A 26,069-nucleotide genomic window follows, 5' to 3' on the forward strand; every position below is an offset into this window, starting at 1 on the left:
TCTCTAAGCCCTCTGATTCCCATTGGCTGCCGTCGGCCCCTCCCCTGCCGCCATTGGCTGGTGCGCGGGCGGATTTCCCGCGCGCGCGGTCGGGCGCGATGGCGGCGGAGCGGGGCATGGAGCTGGTGCGGGAGCTGCACCGCGCCGCCGGCGGGCACCTCCCGCCCTTCCGGGTGAGCACCGGGAGCACCGGGTGGGCCCCGCCGGCGGGCACCTACCGCCCCTCCGGGTGAGCCCCGGGAGCAGCGGGCGGGCCCGGCCGGCGGCCCGCGCTCACTGCCTGTGCCGCTGTTGCAGACGGAGGAGCTGCGGCAGGCGCTGGAGGAGATGCGGGCGCTGTACGAGCGGAACCAGGCGGATGTGTGAGTTGGGCGCTGCCCCCGGCGCGTCCCGCACAGCACGGGCGGCGCTCCCCGGCCCGCAGCTCTGCTCCTACTCCTCTTTCTCCTTCCCCTCATCCCCCAGGTCCGAAGCGAAGGCGGGACGGACGGACCTGATTTTCCTCATCCGGTTCCGGCACTGCTGCCTGCTCCGGAACCAGCGCTGCCTCCTGGCATACCTGTGAGTCCCCTGGGCTCATCCCTGCCGGCACAGCGTCCCCAGGGGCAGGGTGGCGGGACTCTCGGCCCGGGCAGGTGGCTTCTCCACGAGCAGCAAGGCAGCTGTGGAGCTGGTTCTCCTTGTGTTCGTTGCTGGTATCACCGCAAAGAGAAGGCTCTGCTTCCTGCTGCTCTTTAAAAGTTTAGATTAGTGGATGTCACTGTGGTCTGGGGATGTTGCCAGCACTCACCTCAGCAGAGGTGTTGGGTTTGCCCCATTTCTTCCCCTAGGTATGACCGGTTGCTACGGATCCGAGCACTGAGGTGGGAGTATGGCAGCGTTCTCCCCAACACCATCCAGTTCCACATGTCAGCTGAGGAAGTGAGTCAGCCTCGTTTCAAACTCTTCCCCCCTTCCTACATATTCCTCCTGATGGATTATTTAATACAATCAAAATAGGGTAGTCTTCCCCCCACTATAAACATGACATTTAACACGTCTTTCTGCAAATACTTACTTGTGTGTATTCATTGTCTGTGGGTACATGCCCACAGGTGGAGTGGTTCAATCGGTACAAAAAGTCTCTGGCTACCTACATGAGGTCAGTAGGAGGAGAGGAGGGGCTGGACCTCACACAGGACATCAAACCTCCTAAAAGCCTGTACATTGAAGTAAGTGCAAGGTTTCTGCCTTCTATCCATGAATAAACATTTCCATGACTATCTCTTTTTGAGCATTTCATCCCCATCCCAAGTCAGTTCATCAAGCAAAACCTTTCAGAGTTCCAAAGCTTTCACAGGTTTCTGTGTTTTACTCTGCCCGGCAGCATTTTACTCCTTCTACTGAGAGCACAAAGTATGTTGAGAGATGGCACTTCTGGTCTGCAGGGAGTTTGTGGTGGGGCAAGTTATCCAGTAGGAGATTTTTGCAGCTTTTTGCAGCAACTTTAACTAGACCAACTAGAAACCATGTTCCCATGCCAAGGACTGTTACCTGGAGGGGGTGGTTGGTTTTTATTGGACTCTTACAGAGCTGTGTTTCCACTTTGCAGGTGAGGTGTTTAAAAGACCATGGGGAGTTTGAGATCGATGATGGCACTACCATCCTGTTAAAGAAGAACAGCCAGGTACCTGTGGCAGGAGTGTGGTCTGTTCTCTTCCTTCCCTTTCACTCCCATGACATGCCCCCTGCTCATGCTGGCCTTGCAGCATGTCCCAGTCCCTGCACACACAGCTCCTTGCATGTGCTGTCTGCATGGTCCAGAGTGCAGCTCTGCCTGATCTGGTACCATGAGGCACTGGATGTACACCACAAGAAACAGAGCTGGTTGTGTGCAGCAACAAATCCAACAAATTCAAGGAGGGTTTTTCTGTGTTTCTGTGCAGCACTTTTTACCCCGCTGGAAATGTGAGCAGTTGATCAGACAAGGAATCCTGGAGCACGTTCTGTCCTAAGTGTGCAGGACAGGAGGGACAGCTCTTGCTTGGTGACCTGCCCACGATGGGGACTGAGATCTGGTGTGTGCAGGACTTCAGAGACCTCAGTATTTCTGCAGTGGCACCCTGCCACTCCTCCTAACAGCCTTTGATGCCTTAAAACCACAGCTCTTCATCAGCAAAGGGTGCATGCTGGTAATACAGCAGTCCTGGGAATCCAGGATAGTGAGGGGGCATTATCCAAGCCCCACAGCTACACCCAGGGTTTGTGAATGCATTTTTGTTTGGAGTAGTTCTTTGTTCACACTGTGCATCTAAGACACCAACTGGCTGGGCTCTAGAAGCCAGAAAAACTCCATGGTTGCAAAATAAAGAATTCCTTCAGTCTCCTGGGTTTTTAAGAGTTAATGTGGTGTTCATTCAGCACTGATCTGGCTCTCCAGCCAAACACATCCTGACCCTGCAATGTGATGGTTATTTAAGTATCTCAGTGGAACTGCTCCTCCAAGTGTCAGATAAGGCTGCACAAGGTTCCTTCCAGGATTACACATGAAGCCTTGTCCCCATCAGAGACCCATAAATGTGGTTTCTTGAGGTGCTGTGTAAATGATCATTGCAGTCTGGGTCATGGGCCTGGGTTTTTCCCAGTGTGCTTGGCCTGTGCCTCTGTTCCTGTGAAGAATCTCTTATCCCAGAGCACTGATCTGGCTGGGCCTATGGGCTAGTTGGAGTAGGAGTGGGAGAGGGTTTTAAGGATTCTGGTTAGCACAAAACCAGAACAAGGCTGAAGAGTTGCTTTCCCTGTCTGGTTTTCCTAATGGAGCGAAAACACAGGCTCTTGCACTGTGTCTGGGAAAACACTTGCAAAAACATCAGCCCTAGGTAAGACTGGAGGTTTGCTTGGCCTCCATCTCAGACTGGAGCTGAAAAAGCAAACAGCTGAGGGAAAATGCAGGAACAGGATAAATGCCTGGGACATTACAGCATTGCTCTGTCGTGCTCACTGCAGAGGCCACAGTCTGGTTGGGTTTGGATCCTAGGCTCAGGCTGTAGGAGGAGCTGTTGGCAATAAATGTTCAGCAGCAGTTGGGGAAGGTGACTGAAATACAGAGCAGACTGGAAATAGCAGGAGGTGCTGTAACATTACAAATTTTTTAATGCCACAACTCAGGAGTGACCAAGCACAGGGTCCTGCAAGCCCTTCTGCCCTGACTTTTGAGATGTAAGTGTGGCTCCAACATCAGACTTCTGCAGAGAGGGAGCACCTGCACCACCCCCAAACACTGCCAAAGGAAATCCTGTGAGCTGGCTGTCCTGAGACAAACATGACATAACAGCACACTGCCACTGGGAAAGGCACCAAGGCTGTTGCTTTCGTTGGAAAATTCAGCTATCCATAAGACCAGTTTCCTCAAAGGACTCTAGGCTCCCCATCTGCTATTTTCTGCACAGGAAAATCCTGTGGCAAGACCAGAGAGGACGAGGCTGATTTCCCAACCCAGCGATATCTCCCATTCTGCACCTGACCAGCCTCAGCCAGGAGCAGGGGCTGCCACTGCAGATGTTCCATCACCCACTCAGAGATGCTGGTGTGATTTTTCCAATAAGCTGCTTCAGAGCTGAGGCTTGTTCCTCCAACAACTGGTTCTTCTCCTCCATGCTCTTCTGCTTCAGCTCAGCAGCCTGCAGGGCCATTGCAAACCTCCTGTTCTCTCCACGGAGCTCTTCAATCAAGAGCTTGTTCCTGGAGAGTTGGGCCTAAAGCAGGGACAGGAGGCTTCAGGTTCAGCATCCCATGCAGGGGCACCAGATGGGCAGGGACACACAGCACCAGCCCCTCTGCACTCACCTGGGCATCTCTGAGCTGAGCTGCCCTCTCTGCCAGCACAGCTTCAGCATTCCTCAGACTCTGCTCCAGCCCCTCTGCCTGCTCCACAGCTGCCTGCAGCAGCTGCTCGTGTTCCTCCTGCAGAGGGCAAGAAAGTCTGTGTGTGGGTTGTCCCTGCACTCTCCTGGCCTCTGGCAACTCTGGAATGTACATTTCCCCAACAGGCCCTGTTCATGGACCCTCATGCTCCTTGAGGCAGAGCAGGGGGGTCCATCAGAGGGGCAGGATACAAAGAGCAGTGCGACAGGGGTCTAGAGCAGCACAACCTTCCCTAGGTCTGCACCAACCAGTTTAAGACAAGGCACAGATTTTCCAGCAGTTTTTTCTATAAAAAATAAGCCATTGGCCTCCCCTTTCCCAGCCACATCCAGTAAAGCTCAGGGAGGGACAAAGTCTCCTTGTGCCTGCTCATTACAATTCCTTAGGTTATAATTTGCCCTATCTTTGCCCAGAAGACAAACTCACAAGAACCCAGCACCTGGTTGCTCAGTGCCCTAGAGATAAATTCACCTGTTTGAGTGCAAGCTGGTGACTGGAGGATTCATGAAGAATTAAAGTTGCAGCTGAATTTGAAGGTAAGTGCATTTTCTTTGTGGGTTCTTTACCATCTTCCACCCAAACCTCTGGTGGCTTCAATCACAGCTGCCTTCCAGTGTTCCCTTCACAGTACCCTTGACTGAGCTCCTGCAATTCCCTGCTTACCTGGATCCTGACCAGCTGCCTGCATGTCTGCTCAGCCTGCAGCTGGAGGCTTTCCTGGAGCTGCTGAGTCTTGCACTGTTCCTCTCTCAGGGTGTTTTGCAGCTGCTCAAACTGCTTCTTTGGCACCATGCTGTTTATCTGAGCCTTGGCCTGCTGCAACTGCAGAGTGTGCTGGGCCTGGGCGAGGCTCAGGCTAGCTTTGGCTTCCAAAAGCTGTAACACAGAAAGGTTGACAGCTGGTTACAGCTTTGAGCCCACAACAGGCCAGGCTGTGTTTTGGGGCAGAGGAGAGGTCAGACAGTGCCCTCAGCCCTCGCCTCAGCTCTCACCCCAGCACAGGCACAGCAGAGCTGCAGCACCATGGCAGTAGTGCTCACTGGGCAGCCTGCAAAGCAAGGGAGTGAGAGCACTGAGAGCTGCAGGAGGAGACACAGAGACCCCTTGCTGAGAGATGCTTCCCCCTGCTGAGCAGTGAGGAGCAGGAGGATTCTCTGGGAGGGAGTCCCAGGACCAAGGGCCACAAGAGCAAGAGACAGAGGGGGCTGCTCACTTGGGTTTTTGGATACATCCCAGGCTAGCTGTGATGTACTGAATGTCCTGTATTACATGTCCTCTGCTTCCTGTCACCAGCAAAGGGCAAAACTGGTAATGGGAAGCAGATCTGGTCCAACTTTGGGATGGCTGGCATGGGTAAGCTGTACTTTGGAAAGCCAGTCCCCAGGGTAGAATGCAGGAGAGGATTAATAACACATTGGAAGGTTTCTCACATTGGCTTTCCTCCCTCTGTCCTGGTGATCCACATTGCTCTGCTCTAACCACCTCATTTCCCATCCCGCAACAAGCCCTGCCTGGCTGCTGTCATCCCTTCCCAACCCTTATCCAATTCTGCCACTGCTCCAGCTCCTCTATCAGCTGAGCCATGGGGAACCACAGCTCCTGGCACCCCTGTGAGAGCCACCTCCCCTCTGCCCAGCCAGCCTGCACAGGACAAGGACAGGGGGGCATCACAGGGACAAGCAAGCAAGGAGCTCTCCCCAGCTGCACCTGAACTGGATTCAGCCATGGCTGAGCAGGAGGGAGAATCCTTTGTCCTCCACAAAGAGGAAGAGTACAACATTTTTCTGAAAACTTGGACACCCTCCCTTCTGGGGAAAGTGTCCAGCACAGCCCCAGGCAGGACAACACCAACATCAAGAGTTCATCAGCAGCCTGCTACTGAATGAAGGACACTCACCTTTTCCTGTGAGGCCTGGAGCTGCTGTTGGAGCAGCTCCATCTCCATCCAGCATGCTGCATGCCTCTGGTGGTGCTCCAGCCTGGCAGCAATCTCTGCCCCTGGTAGCCACTCAGCCTCCAGAAGGCTCTGGCTGTGCAGCTGGGCAGTGCCAGGGCCAGCACTGTAACCAGCCTTGTGCTCAGGGGGCTCACAGCCCAGCTGAGGCCTCTTGACATCCTGGTGAGAGAGCCCCTCCTTGCCCTCATCACTCTGGAAAAGGTGGAGAAAAGAAACAACAAATCATGCACAGGATGCTTGGGGTGGGAACACAGGCAACAAAGACTGACTGAGCCATGTGGGTGTGAGACTGGGAGGGAGAGAAAGCTCAGGGAGAAAGAGTGAAAGTAGTGAAAGTCATTAAGTCGTTACAGACTTTCCCCTTCTGTAAGACTTACAATGTCACACAAGTTTTCACTGCTTTACAAGTTATAAGATGAAGCTGGTCCCTCAAAGGAAGACTGCGTTTGAATGTTTGAAACAAATATTTTTGCTTTCCTCTATGAACATGTGCAGTTTTTGCCCTTCTAAATCCTTCAGCCAAGAGCCTGGCAGTTGGGGTTGATGGCTTCCTACCAATGCTGTTAACTCTGCTGTTTCAGCCTCTCAGCTCCTCCAGCTTCTCTCTACCCAACTCACTCCTGTTCTTGCTGCTGGGAAGAGGGATAGGATCAGCTTCAGGCCACAGAGCAGCAAAGAACAGCCCCCAGAGAGCCCTGTTTTGGGTAGTCGCACATCCGGGTTTGGCCTGCAACAGGAAGCAAAGCCAAGCCAAAACAGATATGGCCCTGAATCAATGTAGGAGTGAGTCAGGTGCCTCTGCCCCAGCAGGTGACTCAGCCCAGCCCAGCCCAGGGCAGACAGCCTGGGGACATCCAAAGTCCTGCAATGCTATCAGAGACCTAAAACCAAGGAATGAAGAACAATGGGAGGGACAGTTTAGCAGATGGGGATCATCCACACCAGAAACCTGCCTCTCCCCAGATTTATGGCTCAGTGGGTGACCCCAGTACCTATCTAAAGCTTTCTAAGGAGGAAATCCATCCCATGTTAACTCTTCAGCAAGCTGTTCTCCAGCAGCCAACATGGGTCTCCTGTGCAGGGAGAGACAGCAGAGTTAGAAAAACATGCACAAGCCCCATTTGGGGGCTGGCATTCTGTGCTGGCTCCCTGATTTCTTCCAATTTGGTTTCCAATGACAGCTAAGGACTAAGAAAAACTGAGAAAAAACTTTCCCATAGCTCAGGCAAAATATGTGGGGACAATCAAGAGACAAGACTAGAGAAGGAGCAGATCTTCAAGGGAAGGGAAATAAAGGGGAATAAGGACAAAGAGCATCAGACTGAATTGATGTGGCTTCCAGCTGGCTAAAATTATTTGGCAGTCCTGTGGATACAAAGTGATTTGACTCATCCAGACACACCAAGACTTCATTACAGGGTGACAGGTGGTGAGGCCAACCCCTCAACTGCAATAAAGCCAGGTCTGGAGAAATCAGCTTGTTTGTGAGGCCTCTGTGATTTCACAGTGCTGGACACAAAGCTGGGACTCCAAATCAAGGTGGCTTCATTATCCTTCTGTGGGTACTCCCAGTCTCCCAGGAGGCCATGAATACTGGCACATGTGGGAATGAACCTTAGTCCTGTGTTGGACACTCCTATCCAACAACTGCTGCTAAACACCAGAGCCATACAGGACCCAAATCCCTCAAGGGAAGGTGCAGGATAACAGACCATCCATCCTGGCAGGAAGGACAGCACTGCAGTTTGTGGCAGTGCCTGTGGCATGCAGAGAGCTGTGTGAGGAAGTTCTTCCTCTCTCCTTGAAGCACAAGGACCAATCCATGGGCTATGTGGTGTTTGCTCACCTCAGTGCAGTTGCTTTTGGGAACTTTACATTGGATTCACATGCTGTGCTTCCTGTGGCATCTCCAACATCCATGTGGCAGAGGAGATGAGTGTGCAGTCAGCCACAGCCACAGGAGCACATCCCAGCTCCCTGACCACACTCCCACCATCAGTAAAAGACATAATATAGCTTTTGTCTACATGTGCATAATATTGCTTTTGTCCACATGTGCTCAGTAATATTTATTAATTGGAAGTATCCTAGCTCATAGCCCACTTCATGAGAGCAGCAGAACAAAGCTGCTGTTGGAACATCCAAGAGAACACAGCTGCTGTTACAGTGTTCAGCAGCCTTGTGTCTCACAAAGCCTCTGCTTTTTCTTTGCAGCAGCATGTTAGATCTTCAAACTACCTTTGCACTCAAACCTGACACTCTCTTGAGCTCTGGGTTCATTTTCCAAGTACTGCACAATATCTTTGAGCTGCATCAGCTCCAGTTTCAACCTGTTCCTCTTCCTCTTCAGCTCTGTATTGACAGCCTGAATGTCAGGTTTCCTCCTATGCTGTTACACCACTGTCTCCCAGAGCTTTTTTCCTTCTCTTCTTGCCCTGCAGGTCAGGTTTATGTCCTGAGATGTCTGCTCTTTGAAGGCATTTAACTCTGCCTCCTTCCCAAGCACATCCCCTTGTCTATCAAGATTCAATTTCTCCCTAACAAATGCCTTCCACTTTGTCTCCAGCTGCTAGATTGAACAGGCCATTTGTTACAACAAACATCTGCACTGTTTGCACTGGTGTGTCCATCATACAATTGCTCATTTCTTCTCTGTTCCCTCAGTGATGAAGTTGCAACAGAAGATTTTGGTCTACCTGCTCATCTGAGTCTTAGAGGATCAGCTCATTTTCCCGCAGAGGACAGCTCTCCAGTCACCTTGTCCCTTCCAACAGCAGAGCCCTCAGCTTCACTGTCTCTGCATTACTCCCATTTCATCCTGGTGCCTTTTTAATCTTGTCATACCCAACACCCAGCATTTTTCACATCTTGGCGTGTTCATCATTAACCTTTTCTTACAACTTGAGCTGCCTCTGCTTCCACAGAGACTTGGTCTTTTTCTTCTGCTTCCACTGCTGCCTCTCATGGGTGCCCTGCTCTGGAAGGCCTCACCTTGGAGCCTTCATTGTTGGGAAATCACCTCCTCTCACACCAGTGCTGCTGCAATGAAGTCTTACAGTTGTCCTCATGCTGGCATTCACTCCATGACAGCTCTTGCTATGCTCAGCCTCTGCATCTTTCCTAAAGACAAAAACCATCTTGCTGACCTGGGTTTGATATCACAGCCTGAAATGCTCAGCCAGTCTCTGAATGTACATTTGCTGGAGATGCAATACAAAGGGTTTTCTATGTTGCAAAGTTAAGGCAATTTGTTAAACTTCACAGAAAGTTCCCACACCTTTTGCACTTCTTAAAGACATCCAATTACATCTTTTCCAGCAACTCTGAAAGCTCCCCACTGCAGACAGTCCATCTGCCATTCACCAGAGATAAAACAGCTTAAATGCCTTGTATTCCTGTTATTTGGGTTTGTTTCCCTGGTCTACCACAGACTTCAGCCAAATCACCTCCCTTCTCCCTCACCTACCCCATATCTCAACCCTAAAACAGTGACAATGACCTAGCAAAATTCTCTGCTGGCATATTGCCAAGGGGAACCCTGATCCCAAAGGGAGACACAGCAGGGCAGAGGCAGGAGGAAGGGAACATAAGCAGTTATTCAGTGACAACCTCTTTCTTTCACAAACCAGTCTCTTTTACCTATATGGAGAAACTGAAGACATTTTTTACTGCTTTTAAGATAGCAAGTTGTGATCATCTAGCAAGTAGAGGCAGGTTTGCTGAAGGACCAAGAAAGAGGTAATAAGAAAACACTAATGAAAGCTCTTTTATATCTCTCACTATGTTAAGATACAGTCTTTGCTGGGCACTGCCTCTAACACAGCCTTGTAGAACATGCAGGGAAACTTAGAGTCCTGAAATAAAAGCATTCATGTAAGGGGAGTTGGATGTCTCACTTCAAACAATTGCAGCCCTGCAATTCTGCCCAGGTTTTCTTCCAAATTAAAGCAGCTCTCCTGTGAAAAATCAGCCCTGTGAAAAATCAGCCCAACCTACTCAGGTATGAGCAGGACATGCACCCCTAATTTCCTCCTTAGCCCCAGAAAGAGAACAGTGGCAGACCCCAGGCTCACTCTGTCCCTGTGCTGTGTCTTTATTTCTTCTCTTCCTGGTCCAGCTGCTGCCCTGGATGGCAAATGTCTTCAGTATGCTGCAGTCCCACCCTGGCCTGCTCCATCTCAAACCTCTCCTCCAGCTCCATTCCCATTTTTGCTCTTCCAGCCCATTAATTATAGCCCAGTACTTTGCAACTGTTTCTTCAAGATCTCTTTTCTGGTATCCCATCTTGCACATCTCAGCCTTGAAACTTTCCTCACTGTCCTTCCTCTCCCTCTCAAAGTTTTTCCACATTAACTCTATTTCATCCTCATAACAGTTTATCTGTTGGAAGGAGATAGGATTGGGATATCAGCACCATGCTTCTGAGAGCTTTCCTCTCCTCCAATAACTCCAATTCAGATTGATCTATTGGTCCCACTCAACAGAGGACTCTCTTCAGGCAGTTCTGGTCCCTGCTGAACTATCAGTCTCATGCATTAGTGTCTAACAAGCAAAAAACAGTGGGTCCCAATTCTTTTTCTTTCAGGCTGCTGCCAGCAAGCAGCACAGTTCTCCCCATTCTCCTTGTTTTGCAAGGAGCCCCAGAGAGGAGAAGGGAAAGGCCAGGGCATCATCTGCCACTGGCTCCTCATATCCCTCCTCCACTGCAGAGTGGTTCCTTGTCAGGATGTGCTGGTAAGAAGCTGCTGCTCCCCACAACTCCCCTGTGAACACCAGAAACTCCGGGATTTGGTGTGCACAAAGGCAGGACTATAAAGCAGACAGAAGATCTGTAGGCAGCTTTGTGCTCCTTGAACTGTTCTGTCACCTGCAGGGCAGTTTAGGATTTTCTCTTGCATTGCTGCAACACAAAACCCAGCAAGCATCACAGACCTGTCAGTTCAGCAGCAAAAGGAGTAAATGTGGAAACTGAGGCCTCTCCCATGAGCATTCACAGCTGTCTGAAGAGGAGGCTGGGCTCACACTGTTACCTCAGAGCAGCAGGTTAGAAGTGTGCTGCAAGCCAAGGGTGACAAGGCTCTGATACAGCCCCTACCATCAGGAGACACCTGGCTGCTTCTCCTCTTGGTCCTGTCCCTGCTTTTACTGTGACAACAACACTGAGTGATCTCTGGTTCCTCATAAGACCCACACAAACATTTCACAAGGTGACAGTGATTTCCAGAGAGCCTTTGCCAGCCAGTGAGGCAAAGGCTCCAAATCCTCCTGCCAGCCAAGACAAGCTGGACAAGCACAGTAAATGACCCCACAGAGTGATGAGGCACCACCCTGCTCCCCAGCCTGAACTCTCCCTCCAGCAGCCCTACTGGAGCAGATATCTCATCAGTCACACTGTAGCAGCAGCTGTGTGACAAGCAGTCAGGACATCTCCCCCCATCCCACTCACCTTGGTTTCCAGCTGCGCCTTCAGGTCCTGCAGCTGCTCTTGGAGCTGCTCCACTGGGAGTGACATTTCTGGAAACACAGAAGTAGAACAAGAGGGCTTGGAGAAGGGTGTGATGTCAGAGAGGAGCCCTGTGAGGGGAGGCCTACAAGACAGGACCAATCAGGATTGGCTGCAGCTTCATCCAGTCCATAAGGGGTTTGGGGGGTTGCATACAACCCCAAAATATGAACATTCCCCATCTACCTGGCAACTAGTCCCAGGGCTGCATCACCCCTCTTGGCCAGAAGCTTTCATCTAATGCTCAACTTGAATTTTCCAACCCACAGTTTGGGGCTACTTCCTCTTTATTGCATTGTTTCCTCAGCATGTTCAACAGTGAGAATCTGCCAGCTCACAGGTTCCATCAGCAACTCTGAAGCTGGAAAACCCTCCTCTCCTCCATCCCCCTCCTCCCCACCACCCATCCTCTCCTTCTTCCCTCCCATGGCTACCCAGTATCACAACTGGCAGCAGTAGTTCAGGCACAACAAGCCTCCCCACACTCCCATGCAGACTTGGAGGCAGAGGGAACTTTGTCATTGCTAAGAGGACGGGCACTGAGCCCTCCTGCACGTTACCTGCTGCTGGCAGCCCTCCCTCAGCCCTGCTCTCCTGCAGCTGGAGGCGCAGCCCCTGCAGCTCCCTCCGCAGCGCTCCGTTCTGCTCGTACAGCACCTGGAACAAACACTGCTCAGGACAAAGCTCCTGCAAAGCTCCTGGCAGGGCCTCCCCCGGCCCCAGCACAGCCTTCCCAAACAAAGGAACACATAAGATAATTTGGAGGAGTCAAAGAAGAAATATAACCCCAGATTTCCAAGACCACCATCACTACACATTGTAAAGCGCAAAAGCACACAAAACCAGGGGTTTGCCAACACCTCAGGGGGCTGGGCCTCCTGAGACCCTCCTGACCTAAATAACCACTGGTGGAATCCAACACAGAAGAAACATCATGATCCCAGCACACGCCCAGGGGTTTGTGTTTACATCCTCAAGGCTCTGTTGTGGGCACACGGGCTGGCCAACAAGCACTACTCTATGCAGAGAAGGCAACCAGCAGGATTCACAGGGAAGCAAAGCCCACAGGCCTCTGGGAGGAAACTTTTCCAGGTTGCAGAAGGAATAAAACAAGGGAAGAAGATGCTGATCCCATGGGAAGCACAGCATGAGGCAGGTCCTGGTGCCAGAGACACCCCAAGGCCAGTATAGGAGTTTATCCCATCTCCATCAGCAGGAGTCCCAGAGCTGAACACCAAGTAATGAGCCACCACACCAGTGCCATGAGCCACTTCCATGGAGGGGTCTGGAGAGGGGCAGCTGCTTGCTTCACTTCACATCCTCTATCCTGTACTGGAAGCAACAGCATACAAGGCATCCTGCCTTCTTCTGGACTGTTCACTTTGAGCAGACATCCAATTCCATCCCATATCCTGCCACCCAGGAAACTGATGTGCTGTGAGACACTATGAACTAGGACACTTCCAGGTAACAAATATTACTGAGCAGATGTAGACAAATGCAAACCCAGTTTGTTTCATCTCCATTCTAAACAGGAAAGGGGGGCTGAGAGCATTCAACGAGGGTAAAGGATAAACCCCAGTGGGTGCCTTCATAGGGGCAGGTGAAGCCTGAAGGTCAAATCTTTCCACCCATCAGCATTCCCATGGACAACTCTGGGGCTGCTCAACGAGAGGAAAAATTGCAGCATTGAGCATATTCAACCCTCTAGTGCCACCTGGAGCAATGCTGCACTGGATAGTGTTTGAGAATGTTGCCTTTAATTACAGCTTGGAGAAGGGCTGCCTGATGCATCCACAGAATGGCTTTGCTGCATTTCAGCCCTTGCTGGGGGGATGTGACTGTCCCTGTCCCTGCTCAGGGGTGCTCCCCAGCCACACACAGACTCTGGGAACAAAGAGGCAATGTGACAAGCACAGGACTCAAAGAACAGAGCACCCAGCACCAGTTAAAGATACACTAGTTAAAAATGCAAGAGACACACGTTAAAAATGGGAGAAGGGAAACAGTTTTTGCTCATGCCTCAGAGAGCCCCAAGCTCTGGGAAGGAGCACAGCACCCTGCAGGAGTTGCAATACACACAGCACCAATTCTTGGACCACACACACACATCAGATATCTGGACTGGCTTACCTTGACTCTCTAGCAGAGTTCAGCAGCAACAAGATTTTTAGGGTTTTTTTAAAGTGGGGGCAAGAAGGAAGGAAAAACAAAAAGATAGAAGACTTTAGCTGTTAATTTGGTTTCCAAATTAGGAGAACAGCTTTCTCCTCGTGCTCAAGAAGAAATCCAACAGAGCCCAGGGCCTGTCCTTAACAACAGAGGTACATGGTTCCAACAAAATAGTCCATGGCTACAAGCAGGAAGGAATTTATGATCCACCCCTACTCTCTCCTGCCAAAATCCCTGCAAGGCAAACAACCCATGGAGGGCTTCAGGAGTGAGAAGACAGCACTCTGCGCAAGGTAACAGGGATCTCTCTGCCCTAAGATCAGATCTGTCTCCTTCCACTCCCTCAGGCCCAAGTGGCCCAGAGATGTGCTGCAGAGAGCAGCAGTGTGACACTGGCAGGGCTGCCCACACGTACCTGGCACTGCCGCTCGTACTCCAGGACAATCTCGGCAAAGCACTCGCTCTGCTTCAGGAACTCTGGGCTGTGGGGCTCCCCCTGCTCCAGCTGCACAAAGAAACACTTCTCATCAGAAAAATCAGCTCCAAATCGAGAGTCAAAAGCTCTGCTAAGTCCCTGGGGTCACAGGGCACACCCGTACATTCAACAGAAGGCTCCCTAAAGGGCCCATCACCTGTGGGATGGGTTAGAAAGAGGAGGAAAAACAATTTTCTCCACATATGAGACAGCAAAGGCAGGATTTCCTGGCTAACAAGATCACAGACTCACTTCTTTCCCCAGATTCATTTTAGGAGTGGAAGATACTAAAACAAGCCCTTTACTTCAATACTAGAAAAAATAAAACTTTTCTGGAAACCAAACTCTATAAGTTTTCCCTTGGAAGACTGCAGATTTGCAGAATTCTCTACAACTGGAAACTTTCCTCACACCCTTTTTTCTTTCCCAGCTTCCAGGTTGTCATTAAAGCACAGGAGAGCTCACACAGGGGGAGACCATAGCAACTGACAAAAATAAGCAAGATCAATTTTTTTATGAATTCCTGAAAAGTTTTTATTTGACTGCAATAGAGAAAGGTTACCTTATCCTTCACAATGTGGTTGAGTTCTTTTTGCAGGTCCAACACCATTTCCTCAGAGGCTGACAGTTTCTCAGCCATCTCTGTGACCTTGTTTTGTAGCTGTGTGTTCTCCTGCAAGTAAAATGGAGATTTCCCTGCTGCAGTGAGTCCTGACATGGCAGGATGGGTTTATCAGCCACAGGTACTCAGCAGGGAGCTGTAAAACAACTGGCATATCAGCAGGACAACCACAGCTCCCAGGAGACCCTGGACATGGCCTGGTTTTAGCCAGGACAGGGCTGATTTTTGCAGTAACCAGAAGGGGATGTGGCTAAAGCCCAGATGTTATTCTGAACCACCTCATTCATTGGGGTCAGAGGGAAGGCACTCTCTCTCAATTCCAGGGAGAAGGAGGTGCCTTCCAGAGAAAATGTGGCTGCTCTGCAATGAGCATTCAGCATGTAAATCACCCTCCCTTTTATACACTTTTGTTGTTAATACTGTTGCTGTCACTGGTTGTTTCTTATCTCATTGCTGTTTCCACTAAATTGTTCTTATCTCAACCCATGGTCTTTGCCTTTTGTGCCTCCCATTCTCCTGCCACTGAAAAGTGGGGAGCGAGCAAGCGGCAGCGTGGTTTGGGGAGTCTTGGTAAAAAACTGGGGAGCATCATTCTTAACCCATGACAGGAGAGCATACTGCTGATACCACATGGGCTCATGTCTCCAAAGGACAGGAGTGGGTTTTGCACAGTAAGAGCTAGACAGGATCAGCTCCACCTCTGCTCCCCAAAATTGTGGTTCCCTCACAGTTAACAAAGGCAGCAAGTCCTGAGCTATCTCCATCTGTACTTCTACACTGAGCTGGGGTAATCCCAGGCATGCAGACACCATCATCTCTGCCTTTGACATGGCCCCTGGCACAATTTTAGCTTTGGCCATTGTGTTTTCAGGTGTTACCAAGGGCCAAACCACTGCCAACAGACAACACAGCAGTTTAGTAATGGCATGGCAAGGTAACAAGTTCTGTATTTAATACAACTGGATGGATGTGGCTGATGATTCTTCTCCATAAAATTCCTGTTCTTCCCAACAAGAGCAAAGTGAACCATCTATATTTGTCACCACCTCTGCTTTGCCACCTCTGAAAGAGCGAAGGTGTTTCATCCAAGGCAGCTGTACTTACATTCATCACATGGTTCAGTCTCCCTTGCAGGTTGGCCTCTTTCCCCTGGAGGAGCTGTGTAGCAGCCTCCAGCTTTGCCTGGTGACTCACTGCTTGCTGCAAAAGCAGCTCTTTTGCCTCTATTTCTGCCTGAACATTCCTGGGGATAAAAAAGCAACATGGTTGGGACAGACAGAGCATGTTCCTGGATGGCCACAAGCAGGAGATGAGAGCTTTGTCGGAAGGATGCTGAGATCATAGTGGTGGAGAGGGGTCTTCAAGGACTTTCCTGCCACTACACATTGGCAAAACAAGTGGGAGATTCAAAAGGGATGTGTGAGCACATTTTCTCCACCCCACCAAAAGAACCCCTCCTACCTGAGCTTGCTCTGGGTGTGCTCAAGAGCAATGTACTGCTCATCCAGCTCCCTGCCCAGCTGCAGGCAATGTCTCTCTGCCTTCTCCAAACTGAGCCTCGCCTTGTCCCTCTCCCTGGCGATCTGCCTCACCTGGGTCCTGCAGACACAGCGGAGCAGGGCATGAGGACAACCCTCAGGCAGCCCAAAGAAGGCCCTCACAGGGAGCAGAGCCCTTACCAGAGGCACTGCAGTTTGTATCTGTAGGAGGTGTCAGCTGCAGGCTGGAGGCCACTCCTGGGGACCATGAGTGTGCTGTCCCAAGCTGCAGGCAGCCCTGCCAGGCTCACCTGCTGCTCCGTGCGGATGCTCCTCCTCTGCAAGAAAAGCACAGACTGAGATCACCTCCTCCCTCTTCTAACAGCTCCAACAGGATTCCTGTTGTCACACCATCTGACCACCCTCCAGTCTTTCAGGGATGCCTCCCCCATCTCACAGATAAGCCTAGATCACATCCACCTCCACGTTCCTCCAGCCCTGGGGTGACCAAACCCATCCTGAACCTGGCTGCAAGCGCTCCCCTCACCCTGGGCAGTTGCTCACTTCACCCACCAGCACCAATCCAGGCACAACCAGGGACCCTGAGGATCTCCTCTGAGCTCTTCCAGGGCTCAGGTGGCAGTGACAAGTTGAGGCTTGGCAAATCCAGTGTCTTTGCTGAGGCTGGAGAAGTGATGTGGGCCCAGGTAGCTTGGCCAGAAGGACAGGCTGCTTCCCTGAGTGCTCCCCTCTGATGCTGAGGAAAAAACAGCAGGAATAAGTCAGTGGGGCCAAACTGGCAGAAGAAAACTGATGGTTTTCAATATCAAAGGGAAACTTCAGAGACCAGATCAATACTAAAGAACATTTTAAAAACAACCCCAGGCTGCCAGGAGGGAGATGTCCTGAGCTGCCCTCATGGCAGCCACAAGAGCAGGTCTGCAGGCACAGACCATTCAGTTTGGTCTCCCTGCTGACCCATCAACACCCAGAGTCCACAGAAAGACCAGCACTGAAAGTTGTATCACTTACAGGGTCTTGGGAAAACTGTCAAAGGGGCACTGACAGCCAACATTTTATTTGACAAAGAGCAGAGCCCAGAAAGCTGATACAGAACTCAGAACATTTCCAAAAGCACCGATTTTGTACCAGGTTTGGAAGAAGCCTGTCTTCAGAGAGCTGTTACCTCAAAGTCTGAAGCCAAAAGAACGATTCTTTTTTCTTTTTTTTTTTCTCAAGATCCTGGATTGAGCTGTCCTGGCTGTCAAGGCAAGCAGAGATTCACTTCCACCTTAGCACATTCACGTGGTGTTACTTCAAAAGCAAATGTCTTGCCAGTCCTTGGAACTGAATGCACTAAGGAGAAAGAAGTATTTTACATCAAACAAAAATAAACGTGGATGAAGCTTGTTCATGCACTAAAAAGAGGACAATCTGTGTCACATGTGAGGTGCAGAGACATCAGCACTTCTGAGGTCAATGTTAGAACTGGGGTGATGTTTTTCTTCTCCTAGGATGTGCAACCCTCTCCCTCCCATAAAAAGATCAGGCTCAACAGCCCCCTGTTGTTGTGCATTACAATCCCATACCACCCAGGCAGGCATTGCTTCTACTCAGGCAGCTCCCAAGGGAGCCTTTCAGTGGCTGCAGTACAGACCATATCTAAAAATTGTCCTGCAAGTGAAGAACCCTCCCCCAGATCACCACCCTCAGATGCCTGACTGAATCCTATGGAATCACCTAGTTGTGAAAAGTATCTTGGCCTGAATTGTTCACAGTAAACCCTGATCTTTAGCCTCCTTTTTTTTTTTTTTTGGTTTGTTTTTTTTTTTGTTTGCTTTGGGTCTTTTTGTTTGTTTTTTGTTTGGGGTGGGGAACACGGGAAATGGATGAAGAAACCTTTTTAAGTGTGTGATGTCTGGACTCGTGTCTGGATTCCCTACAAGATCGTTTTAAAACATCGAACACAAACGAACTGTCCTGTGTAAGGAACTGGCAAGGACTTAATTGCTCCTTGCCCAAGGTTTGTGGAAATCCCCTCATGGAGCTGCAGATCAAGGCCATAACCAGGATCCTTTTTACAAACCCCATCCCATGGAGTTGCTGAGTCTTGGCTGCTTAAGAGACATTGACATACCGTGGAAAACGGGGTTATGCATCCGCGGGACGGAGGCACTGCAGCATCGGCTCGGCCCGGCCCTTACACCCCGCGCATGCGCAGGCCGCGCGCACATCCCGGTCCAGCGCCCTGGATGCATTTCCCGGGTGAATCGGGAGGAGCAGTGGCAGGAGGCGGAGGGAGCTGATGCCGCTTTTTTACTCGGCTCTTTCCGCAGTGCTGTGTCCAGTTCTGGGCTCCTCAGGGCAGGAAAGGCAAGGAGCTCCTGGAGAGGCTCCAGCGGAGGGGGGCACAGAGGTGATGACGGGACTGGTGCACCTCTCCTGAGAGGCTGAGGGGGCTTTCCGGGCCTGCTTAGTCTGGAGAGGAGAGGACTGAGCGGGGATCTCGTCAGTACATACAAATATCCCAAAGGCAGGTGCCAAGAGGATGGTGCCAGGCCCTTTCCAGTGGCGCCCAGCGGCAGGACGAGGAGCAGTGGCCATAAACTAAAACACGAAGTTCCACCTCAGCATGAGCAACAACTTCTTTGCACAGAGCGTGGCAGGGCACTGGAACGGGCTGCTCAGGGAAGGGAGGTCGCGGGATCTCCCTCTCTGGGGACACTCCGCACCCAGCGGGGCCGATCCCGTCAGGGCCCTTCCAAGCCCCCCCCTCCCGTGGTCCCGCTCGCGCGCGCCCCGTGCCCTCACGCGCACGTCCCGCTCAGGCGCACGCGCGCGACCCGCCCCGCGCCTCTCCCGGCCCGTCCCCGCGCAGGCGCGCGCCGCTCCCGCCCGCCCCCCGCGCAGGCGCAGTGGCGGAGCGGGGCGCGCGCGGCGGGCGTTGTGCGGCGCAGGCGGCGGCGGCGCGGCCATGGCGGGGTCCGCGGGATCCGCGGGCGGCTCGGCGCGGAAGCGCCTCATGAAGGAGGAGGACATGACCAAGGTGGAGTTCGAGACCAGCGAGGAGGTGGACGTGACGCCCACCTTCGACACCATGGGCCTGCGGGAGGACCTGCTGCGTGGCATCTACGCCTACGGTGGGCGGCGGGGCCGGAGGGGAAGGGCCGCGGGGCCGGGGCTCGGGCTGAGGGCTCGGAGCGGTGCGGGGGCCGCGGCAGGGCCCGGATGTGCGCCCGGCCGCGCCTGCGCCCTGAGGCCGGGCCTGGCCTGGCCTGACGGTGTCTCTTGGCGCCGCAGGGTTCGAGAAGCCGTCGGCCATCCAGCAGCGAGCCATCAAGCAGATCATCAAGGGCAGAGACGTGATCGCCCAGTGAGTGCAAGGGGGATGTCGGGCACATTCCCTGCCTTGAGGCTGGAAGCGGGATCGGCTACCCGTGGGCCTGGGCTGGTGCCTGGCAGGGTGTGGGGAATGACCTGAAATTGGTGGGACACGGGGACAGGTTGGTCAGAGCAGCTGTGGATGTCCCATCCCTGGAAGTGCTCAAAGCCAGGCTGGATGGGGCTCTGGGCAACCTGGTCTAGTGGGAGGTGTGCCTTCCCTTGGCAGGGTGGGGGATGGAGCTGGATGTTGTTTAATTCCCTTCCAATTCAAACTACTCTGTGGTTTTACGGTGCGACAAGCAAACAGTGAAATTGATTAACTTGTTGTGATCCTCTGCCAGTTAATGCCAAAGTTTATTAGGTTTAGTTACTGTAAAAAATATGCCTTAGAGACAAAGAAGGATATGCATCCCACTGAAAGAATCCTTTCTTGGTCACCAGTGCAAATTACTGGTCTTGCAAATTGCATTGGTTTATCTGTCATTTACTTGAAAAAAGTGAATGTATGGCAGATGGCAAAAAGTTAAAATGCTGGTCTGATAAGGAGCAAAGGTGCCAGAGCTGGGGACCCTGGAGTGTTCTGTCCCTGATACTGCAGCTTTCAAATCTGCCTGACAGCAGATCAGGCTCTGATCATAGCAAACCTTTGTTGACACTGTTGAGTTCTTTGCACTGGGGGGTGGGAGAGAGCACAGGGGTGGAATGTGTTGAATTGCCTGTGCTGTTGGTCCAGACATGCAGAGTATTCACCAAACATCTGTTTCTCAGGTCACAGTCGGGAACAGGGAAGACAGCAACATTCTCCATATCTGTTCTACAATGCCTGGATATACAGGTAATCTGAGAGCAGCACATGCTAAAAAAAAATTTTACCAAAACGCTGGTCTTCATTGTAAAAGTGTGTTCTTTAAGAGTGAATAAATTAAGTTTTACTTTGAAATCTTATAATTATGAGCAGTGAACCTCAGACAGAATTCTGACTGAGAGCTTCACCAGACTCTGTAACAATTTAACTGTTAAAGCCATTCTGGCAAAGTAAGTTCAGATGATCTTGTAATGATAAAGTTGTCTTTAACAGCTGATCTCTTTCACCTGTTAGGGCTAAGTTAATCTCTCAGCAAGCAGAATTGTCTTCAGACAGTCCTAATAGCATCATCAGCCTATCTGGTGATAGGTGATCTGATTCATTGCACAGACTCAAACCTAGGTTATTGACCAACAGCTGTTTTGTTCTTGTTCTGCTCAGAGGCATTGTGTCCATCCAATAGTTTTGGGGTATAATTGGATGTGCAGATTCAATTGAATAAAAGGGTGGGTTTCAGTGGGCTGGGATTGTTACTCACCTGTCACTGTCTGGGGGCATAAAAATTAAGGTTGCATGTTCTAAGTAGAAAGGAAAGCTTTTGATTTATTTCTGTAAAGTGCTCGTAATACTTCTAAAGGTGACACTTCAAAACTTTGTCTTGGAGTTCTTGAGCAATGCAAGGTGTTTATCTGAACCAAACACACAGAACTGAAGGACTTGAAATTTGGTTCTATTTAGCAAGAAATGTACACACCTTTTTTTTTTTTTTTTTAGCACAAAATTCTGTTCTAAATCCTTCAGCTGTGGCATTTCACAGCTTTGATTCTGTGAGCTCCATCACCTCTTGCATGCCTGGCTCTGGCCTGTGGTTAACTTCCATGTGATTCTGTGCTTTAACCAGGTCCGTGAGACCCAAGCCTTGATCCTGGCACCGACTCGGGAGCTGGCTGTGCAGATCCAGAAGGTAGGAGCATTGCAGTCCTTGTCTGGGAAACCTTGCAAGGCCTGGGGCCAGTGCTCTGCTGATTCTCTAGCAGAGCTCAAAGCACAGCTTCCACTTTTTCTTCTGTTCCTGAGGGAAATAACAGAAGCATGATCTGATACAGGGCCATTTGCTCCTCTGCATTATATCCATTGCTTTGGTAGTCTGAGGTTTTGCAGAGCCCTAACTGAGTTTTTAAGGCCAGCCCATCTAAAGCAGTTGTGATCCCTGAGGAAATGAGTCCCCAGTGTTTTAAGGCCTGCTGTTGCGGAGGTTTGGGTAACAGACATTAAAAATCCTAACTCCTTGTGCTGACATCTCTTTAAAAAGCCCACAGCATGGCTGCACAGGCCTGCATCTCCTGACACAGGCAGCCTGGGGAGAGCTGGCGTGGTGAATCCCTTCCTTTGTACCCACACAGGGCCTTCTCGCCCTGGGAGACTACATGAATGTGCAGTGCCACGCCTGCATCGGGGGCACCAACGTGGGCGAGGACATCCGCAAACTGGATTATGGGCAGCATGTGGTGGCTGGCACTCCTGGCCGGGTGTTCGGTAAGGAAATCCTGGCATTCAGTGTAACACCTTTAATGTAACATTGAGGGGAAGTGTAACAAGGTAACAACTTACTGCTCTTGTGCCTGGAAAAGACTACGGGGAAATCAGTGGTGATGGTATTTTCATTCTCTCTGTTTATGCTTTGCTTTCCATTCTTGAGGTGACTCTTTATGTGGTGGCTTTGGAAAAAGGAGAAAGTATTGTAGTCCCTGAATCTTCAAGGGGATAGGAGCCAGGCCTACATGAATGCCAGAATCAGGCCCACATTTTCTATGTCCTGGTGGTTGCTCTTTCTTTGTTAAATCAGGTGCACTTGCAGCTGGTACTTTCTGGTTTCACTGCGTGAGGAGTTTAACATTTACTGCTCGTGGCAGTTACCACAGGGGTAGTGTTGGCCTTCAAGCTCCCATCTTCTGCATGTCTGAGGAACACATAGCACTTACACAAGCTCCTGTCACTGGGAGAACATGAACTGGTCCCAAGAAGTGGAAAAAAAGCCCACCAAAACTTAGCAGCTGTCAAACTGGGCTGACTCTCAAACAGGATTTGTGGATTCTGTTGACATAACATTCATCTGGCATTTTGTATTTCTCACATCTGTCCCTCCTCCACCAAAATGCCCTGACAGTGGTGGGGCTCACTTGCTTTCAGAGCATTCTCATCTCACAAAGTGAAATCTTACAGATATGATTCGTCGCAGAAGTCTGAGAACTCGTGCCATCAAAATGCTGGTTTTGGATGAAGCAGATGAAATGCTCAATAAAGGTAAAACATTTGTCTCCCTTCTGCTTGCTTTCTCCTTGCTTCTTTGAGATTCTAGGGTGTCCCAGCTGGCAGGCCCACTTATAAAAAGTTAGAAGTTAAAGTTTAAAAGGTTAGACTATTACAGTTAGTTATAGGCTGTAGTAGGTTAAGCTACACAACAAGCCTTGTCTGATGTTACTGATTCACACATTTATGTTCATCCCATAGTATAGACCCAGTACTGAATTCCAGATCAGATTGTGAAAGAAAAGGATATTTGGGAGAAGGATGTGCTAACTGTTGTGTGTGGCTTGACTTGCACTGCAGGCTTCAAGGAGCAGATTTATGATGTGTACAGATACCTGCCTCCAGCCACACAGGTTGTTCTGATCAGCGCCACTTTGCCGCATGAAATCTTGGAAATGACCAACAAGTTCATGACAGACCCCATCCGCATCCTGGTGAAACGGTCAGTGAGTTTCTTTGGAGAGAACAGGGACTCTGAGTTGGTGCAGCCCTGGGCAGGTCACAATATTCACTGATTTAAATGTACAGGGAGTCTCTGTGTTCCTTCTCATCATTCCGAGTGTCCACAGATGTGCTCATGTCCTGTTTCCCAGCAGGGGCTGGCTTATCTCCCTGACTTTATCCTTGTCCAGTTTGTGTGCTGCTGCTCAGCCTGGATGTCCCCTCATTCTCCCCATGGATAACAGTTTCTCCTCATGGAAATCTATCCTTCACACTTCTCCAATTCCTGGGCTCCCCCAGAGGATTGTTTTTTAGGCTTCCTGTTAAAATTTCCTATTACATGGCAGGTAAAAAGCCCCTTCAGCCAACTGATCCCGGGTGTTCTTGGAGGAACAGTTTACATCTGGTGGTGTCACGGGTCCTTGTGCACTGGGACTTGGGAGGAGTCTCCCTCTTCCCTGAGCTCTTACACTGCCCCATTTCGTACATTTGAGCTTCTTGAGACTTTCTTCAGTCTCTCTTGTCAAGAAGCTGGAATGTAAAAAAGATGAGAACAGAAATGTTCCCCTTTGGAGCTGTCTGGCTGGAGCAGAGCAGTTCCAGTCTTTGCTGCATGGGTCATATTCAGGGCCCTTCTTAAAGCTGAGTTTTCCCAGGACTTTCTGGAACAACTTGGATTCTATCTGGACCCAGCAGCCCACAGCACATGGGGCAGAGGGGTGGTCTCTGGTGCAGCACACCCAGCCCCTCTAACTGCTTGTGGTGCTCTTCCCTGCAGTGATGAGTTGACCCTCGAAGGAATCAAGCAGTTTTTCGTGGCTGTGGAGAGGGAAGAGTGGAAGTTTGATACCTTGTGTGATCTCTACGACACGCTGACCATCACCCAGGCTGTCATCTTCTGTAACACCAAGAGAAAGGTACAGGGGCCATCGGGGAGGCATGGTGCTTCCTGAGGGTGACTCCAGCAATGCTGGATTAGTTAAGAGGTCTGGTTGCTCCCCCATTTGGAAATAGTTCAGTAGGACTATAGGTTAAACCTTTGGGATGTGCCTAACTTAAAACAACAGAGGCAGACCTGATACAGCTGACAGGAGCTGCCTTTTTAGAGAATTAAGAATGTGCTCAATCTAACTGCTTATAATTCCTGGAGCAAACCCACAGTTCCTGAATAAATGCTCTTAGTTCCTTTCCTCTCATGGCTTGTGGAGCCTTGTATCACACAGCTGATGCTTTGTAAGGATTATTTACTTCCCTTAGTCTCAAAATGCTTGTGGAGGTGTCTCAGTTCATACCAGCCCATCTCAGCAAACATTCTGGAGCTCAGCTGCTGTGCTTGGCTGTCTGAGCAAATAACTAACCCAGGCTATGTTCACAGGTCGACTGGCTCACAGAGAAGATGAGGGAAGCCAACTTCACCGTTTCCTCCATGCATGGGGACATGCCCCAGAAGGAGAGAGAGTCCATCATGAAAGAGTTCAGATCTGGTGCAAGGTAAATGCCCCAAATGTTGCTTAGATCAGTGCTGCCTCAGGGCAGGAAAACCCTAATGCCTCTGTCTCAAGGCTTTGTTCAGCTCAGATTAAGGAGAACTCTGATTTCCATCTCTCTCCTGTGGTGCGGAAGGGTTGAGAGCTTGCCATCTTCCAAGGAGGGACACTCATACCTCTGGGTGTAGAATTAGTCTGTTCTGTTTTGCTGAAGATGTTGGGAGTTGCTGCACTTAAAATTCAAGGAAAAATGTTTGTGCTCCATCCTCAGTATTTTAAACACTTGAGAGCATTATTCCTTCTGAAAGATCCAAGCTGTGTTGGTCCTGTCTTGGCTGAAGTTTGGTGATAGTGCAAGGGACAGCTTTCCATGCAGCAGAAGTGTGGGTGCTGCTGGTGTGCTGTGGGCAGGGGGGAGCATGGAATAGCAGGGGATGCTCTGTGCTGGAGACTGGGGGTTCCCAGAAAAGTCCTGACTGTGCCCTTCTCTTTGCAGCCGAGTTCTTATTTCCACAGACGTGTGGGCTCGAGGCCTGGATGTGCCTCAGGTGTCGCTGATCATTAACTACGACCTGCCCAACAACAGAGAGCTCTACATCCACAGGTAGGCTGGGGCTTCCCACGGGCCACTGGGGCTGGGGGAAGTCTCCCACAGTGGCTCCATTCCCTCTTCCCTCGTGCCTCTGCAGAATCGGCCGCTCAGGCAGGTACGGCCGGAAAGGCGTCGCCATCAACTTTGTGAAGAACGACGACATCCGCATCCTGCGGGACATCGAGCAGTACTACTCCACCCAGATCGACGAGATGCCCATGAACGGTGCGTGCTGCTGGCCCTTCCTCTGCAGAGAGCACGGGGCAGCAGTGCTGGGCTGTCCCGCTGGGCTGGGGCTCTCCACACACTCACTAAGCCTTTCCTTTTCTCTCCTTTCAGTTGCTGATCTGATATGAAGGTCCGTGGTTAGCAGGAAGTTGTACCTTTTGGTACCCTCCACAATTATCTTTTGGACCCGCATCCTTATATCGTATTTTTTGTCGTATGTTCTTGAGTTGAGCTGCACTTGAGAACTTGTGTAAATATTGTCTGTACTCCCACCCATGTTTTTCAATTAAAAAAGGAGGTTTTACCATAACCTGTGCTTAATTACTTTAATGCAGCACGGTAACAGGCAGGGAGTTTTGAGATACTGCCGTACTTGGCTAGCATAATGAAACAAAACACTGGACATTCCCCATATCTGGGTTCATAGAACACAGGGCTTCCTGTTCTCTACCCTTTTGTTATTGTTGTGCCACGCCACCTGATGTACTTTTAGTTTCCTTAACTTAACCTTAGGATCAGACATCTACAGGAAAAATCTGTGACCTCGCCCTAGTCTGCTGTAGGAAAATTAAGTTAGGAGATAGCCAGAAATTTCCTATCCTAAGGAACTTGGGCACACACTCCAGAACAGAAGGAGCAAGTATTCTGTCTTGTCACCTTCTCCACCTCTTTCTGCTGCTGTACCTTGTTAGATCTGCCCTGTCACCTCTGC

General features: G+C 50.6%; 3 protein-coding genes across 3 annotated transcripts; 2 read left to right on the forward strand and 1 right to left on the reverse strand.

The window, feature by feature from the left end:
- Nucleotides 1-98: 98 nt before the first annotated feature.
- On the forward strand, nt 99-2,379 carry GINS1 (GINS complex subunit 1). The gene is made up of 7 exons (XM_036380335.2): nt 99-173; nt 298-362; nt 466-561; nt 831-921; nt 1,095-1,211; nt 1,592-1,666; nt 1,926-2,379. Exons 1-7 carry the CDS (start codon nt 99-101, stop codon nt 1,992-1,994), a joined length of 588 nt encoding a protein of 195 aa, XP_036236228.1. The 3' UTR covers nt 1,995-2,379.
- A 633-nt stretch (nt 2,380-3,012) lies between these two features.
- On the reverse strand, nt 3,013-17,379 carry LOC118685111 (ninein-like protein). The gene is made up of 13 exons (XM_054514332.1): nt 17,297-17,379; nt 16,684-16,867; nt 16,312-16,448; nt 16,094-16,231; nt 15,737-15,875; nt 14,573-14,683; nt 13,951-14,040; nt 11,924-12,020; nt 11,307-11,374; nt 5,801-6,052; nt 4,567-4,779; nt 3,826-3,942; nt 3,013-3,734 (listed from the first exon to the last, which is right to left on the reverse strand). Exons 3-13 carry the CDS (start codon nt 16,377-16,379, stop codon nt 3,546-3,548), a joined length of 1,482 nt encoding a protein of 493 aa, XP_054370307.1. The 5' UTR covers nt 16,380-16,448; nt 16,684-16,867; nt 17,297-17,379; the 3' UTR covers nt 3,013-3,545.
- Nucleotides 17,380-19,038: 1,659 nt separating this feature from the next.
- Nucleotides 19,039-25,667, forward strand: EIF4A3 (eukaryotic translation initiation factor 4A3). Its single transcript, XM_036379562.2, has 12 exons — nt 19,039-19,250; nt 19,411-19,483; nt 20,263-20,329; nt 21,201-21,263; nt 21,703-21,835; nt 22,523-22,603; nt 22,910-23,051; nt 23,829-23,967; nt 24,426-24,541; nt 25,034-25,141; nt 25,227-25,354; nt 25,469-25,667. The coding sequence occupies exons 1-12, from the start codon at nt 19,085-19,087 to the stop codon at nt 25,483-25,485; spliced, it is 1,233 nt and encodes a 410-aa protein (XP_036235455.1). The 5' UTR covers nt 19,039-19,084; the 3' UTR covers nt 25,486-25,667.
- The last annotated feature ends 402 nt before the right edge of the window (nt 25,668-26,069 follow it).

The sequence above is a fragment of the Molothrus ater genome, chromosome 3, assembly GCF_012460135.2.
Source record: "Molothrus ater isolate BHLD 08-10-18 breed brown headed cowbird chromosome 3, BPBGC_Mater_1.1, whole genome shotgun sequence".
Lineage (NCBI taxonomy): Eukaryota > Metazoa > Chordata > Aves > Passeriformes > Icteridae > Molothrus > Molothrus ater.

Coding starts and splice junctions, on each gene's coding strand:
- GINS1 (XM_036380335.2), top strand. CDS start 99: ATGGCGGCGGAGCGGGGCATGGAGCTGGTGCGGGAGCTGCACCGCGCC. Junction 363..465: donor GAGCGGAACCAGGCGGATGT/GTGAGTTGGGCG, acceptor CTCATCCCCCAG/GTCCGAAGCGAAGGCGGGAC. Junction 1,667..1,925: donor TGTTAAAGAAGAACAGCCAG/GTACCTGTGGCA, acceptor GTTTCTGTGCAG/CACTTTTTACCCCGCTGGAA.
- LOC118685111 (XM_054514332.1), bottom strand. CDS start 16,379: ATGGTCCCCAGGAGTGGCCTCCAGCCTGCAGCTGACACCTCCTACAGA. Junction 14,041..14,572: donor ACCACATTGTGAAGGATAAG/GTAACCTTTCTC, acceptor TTCTTTGTGCAG/CTGGAGCAGGGGGAGCCCCA. Junction 4,780..5,800: donor TCCAGGCCTCACAGGAAAAG/GTGAGTGTCCTT, acceptor TCTGTGTTACAG/CTTTTGGAAGCCAAAGCTAG.
- EIF4A3 (XM_036379562.2), top strand. CDS start 19,085: ATGGCGGGGTCCGCGGGATCCGCGGGCGGCTCGGCGCGGAAGCGCCTC. Junction 19,484..20,262: donor GGCAGAGACGTGATCGCCCA/GTGAGTGCAAGG, acceptor TCTGTTTCTCAG/GTCACAGTCGGGAACAGGGA. Junction 21,836..22,522: donor CACTCCTGGCCGGGTGTTCG/GTAAGGAAATCC, acceptor GAAATCTTACAG/ATATGATTCGTCGCAGAAGT.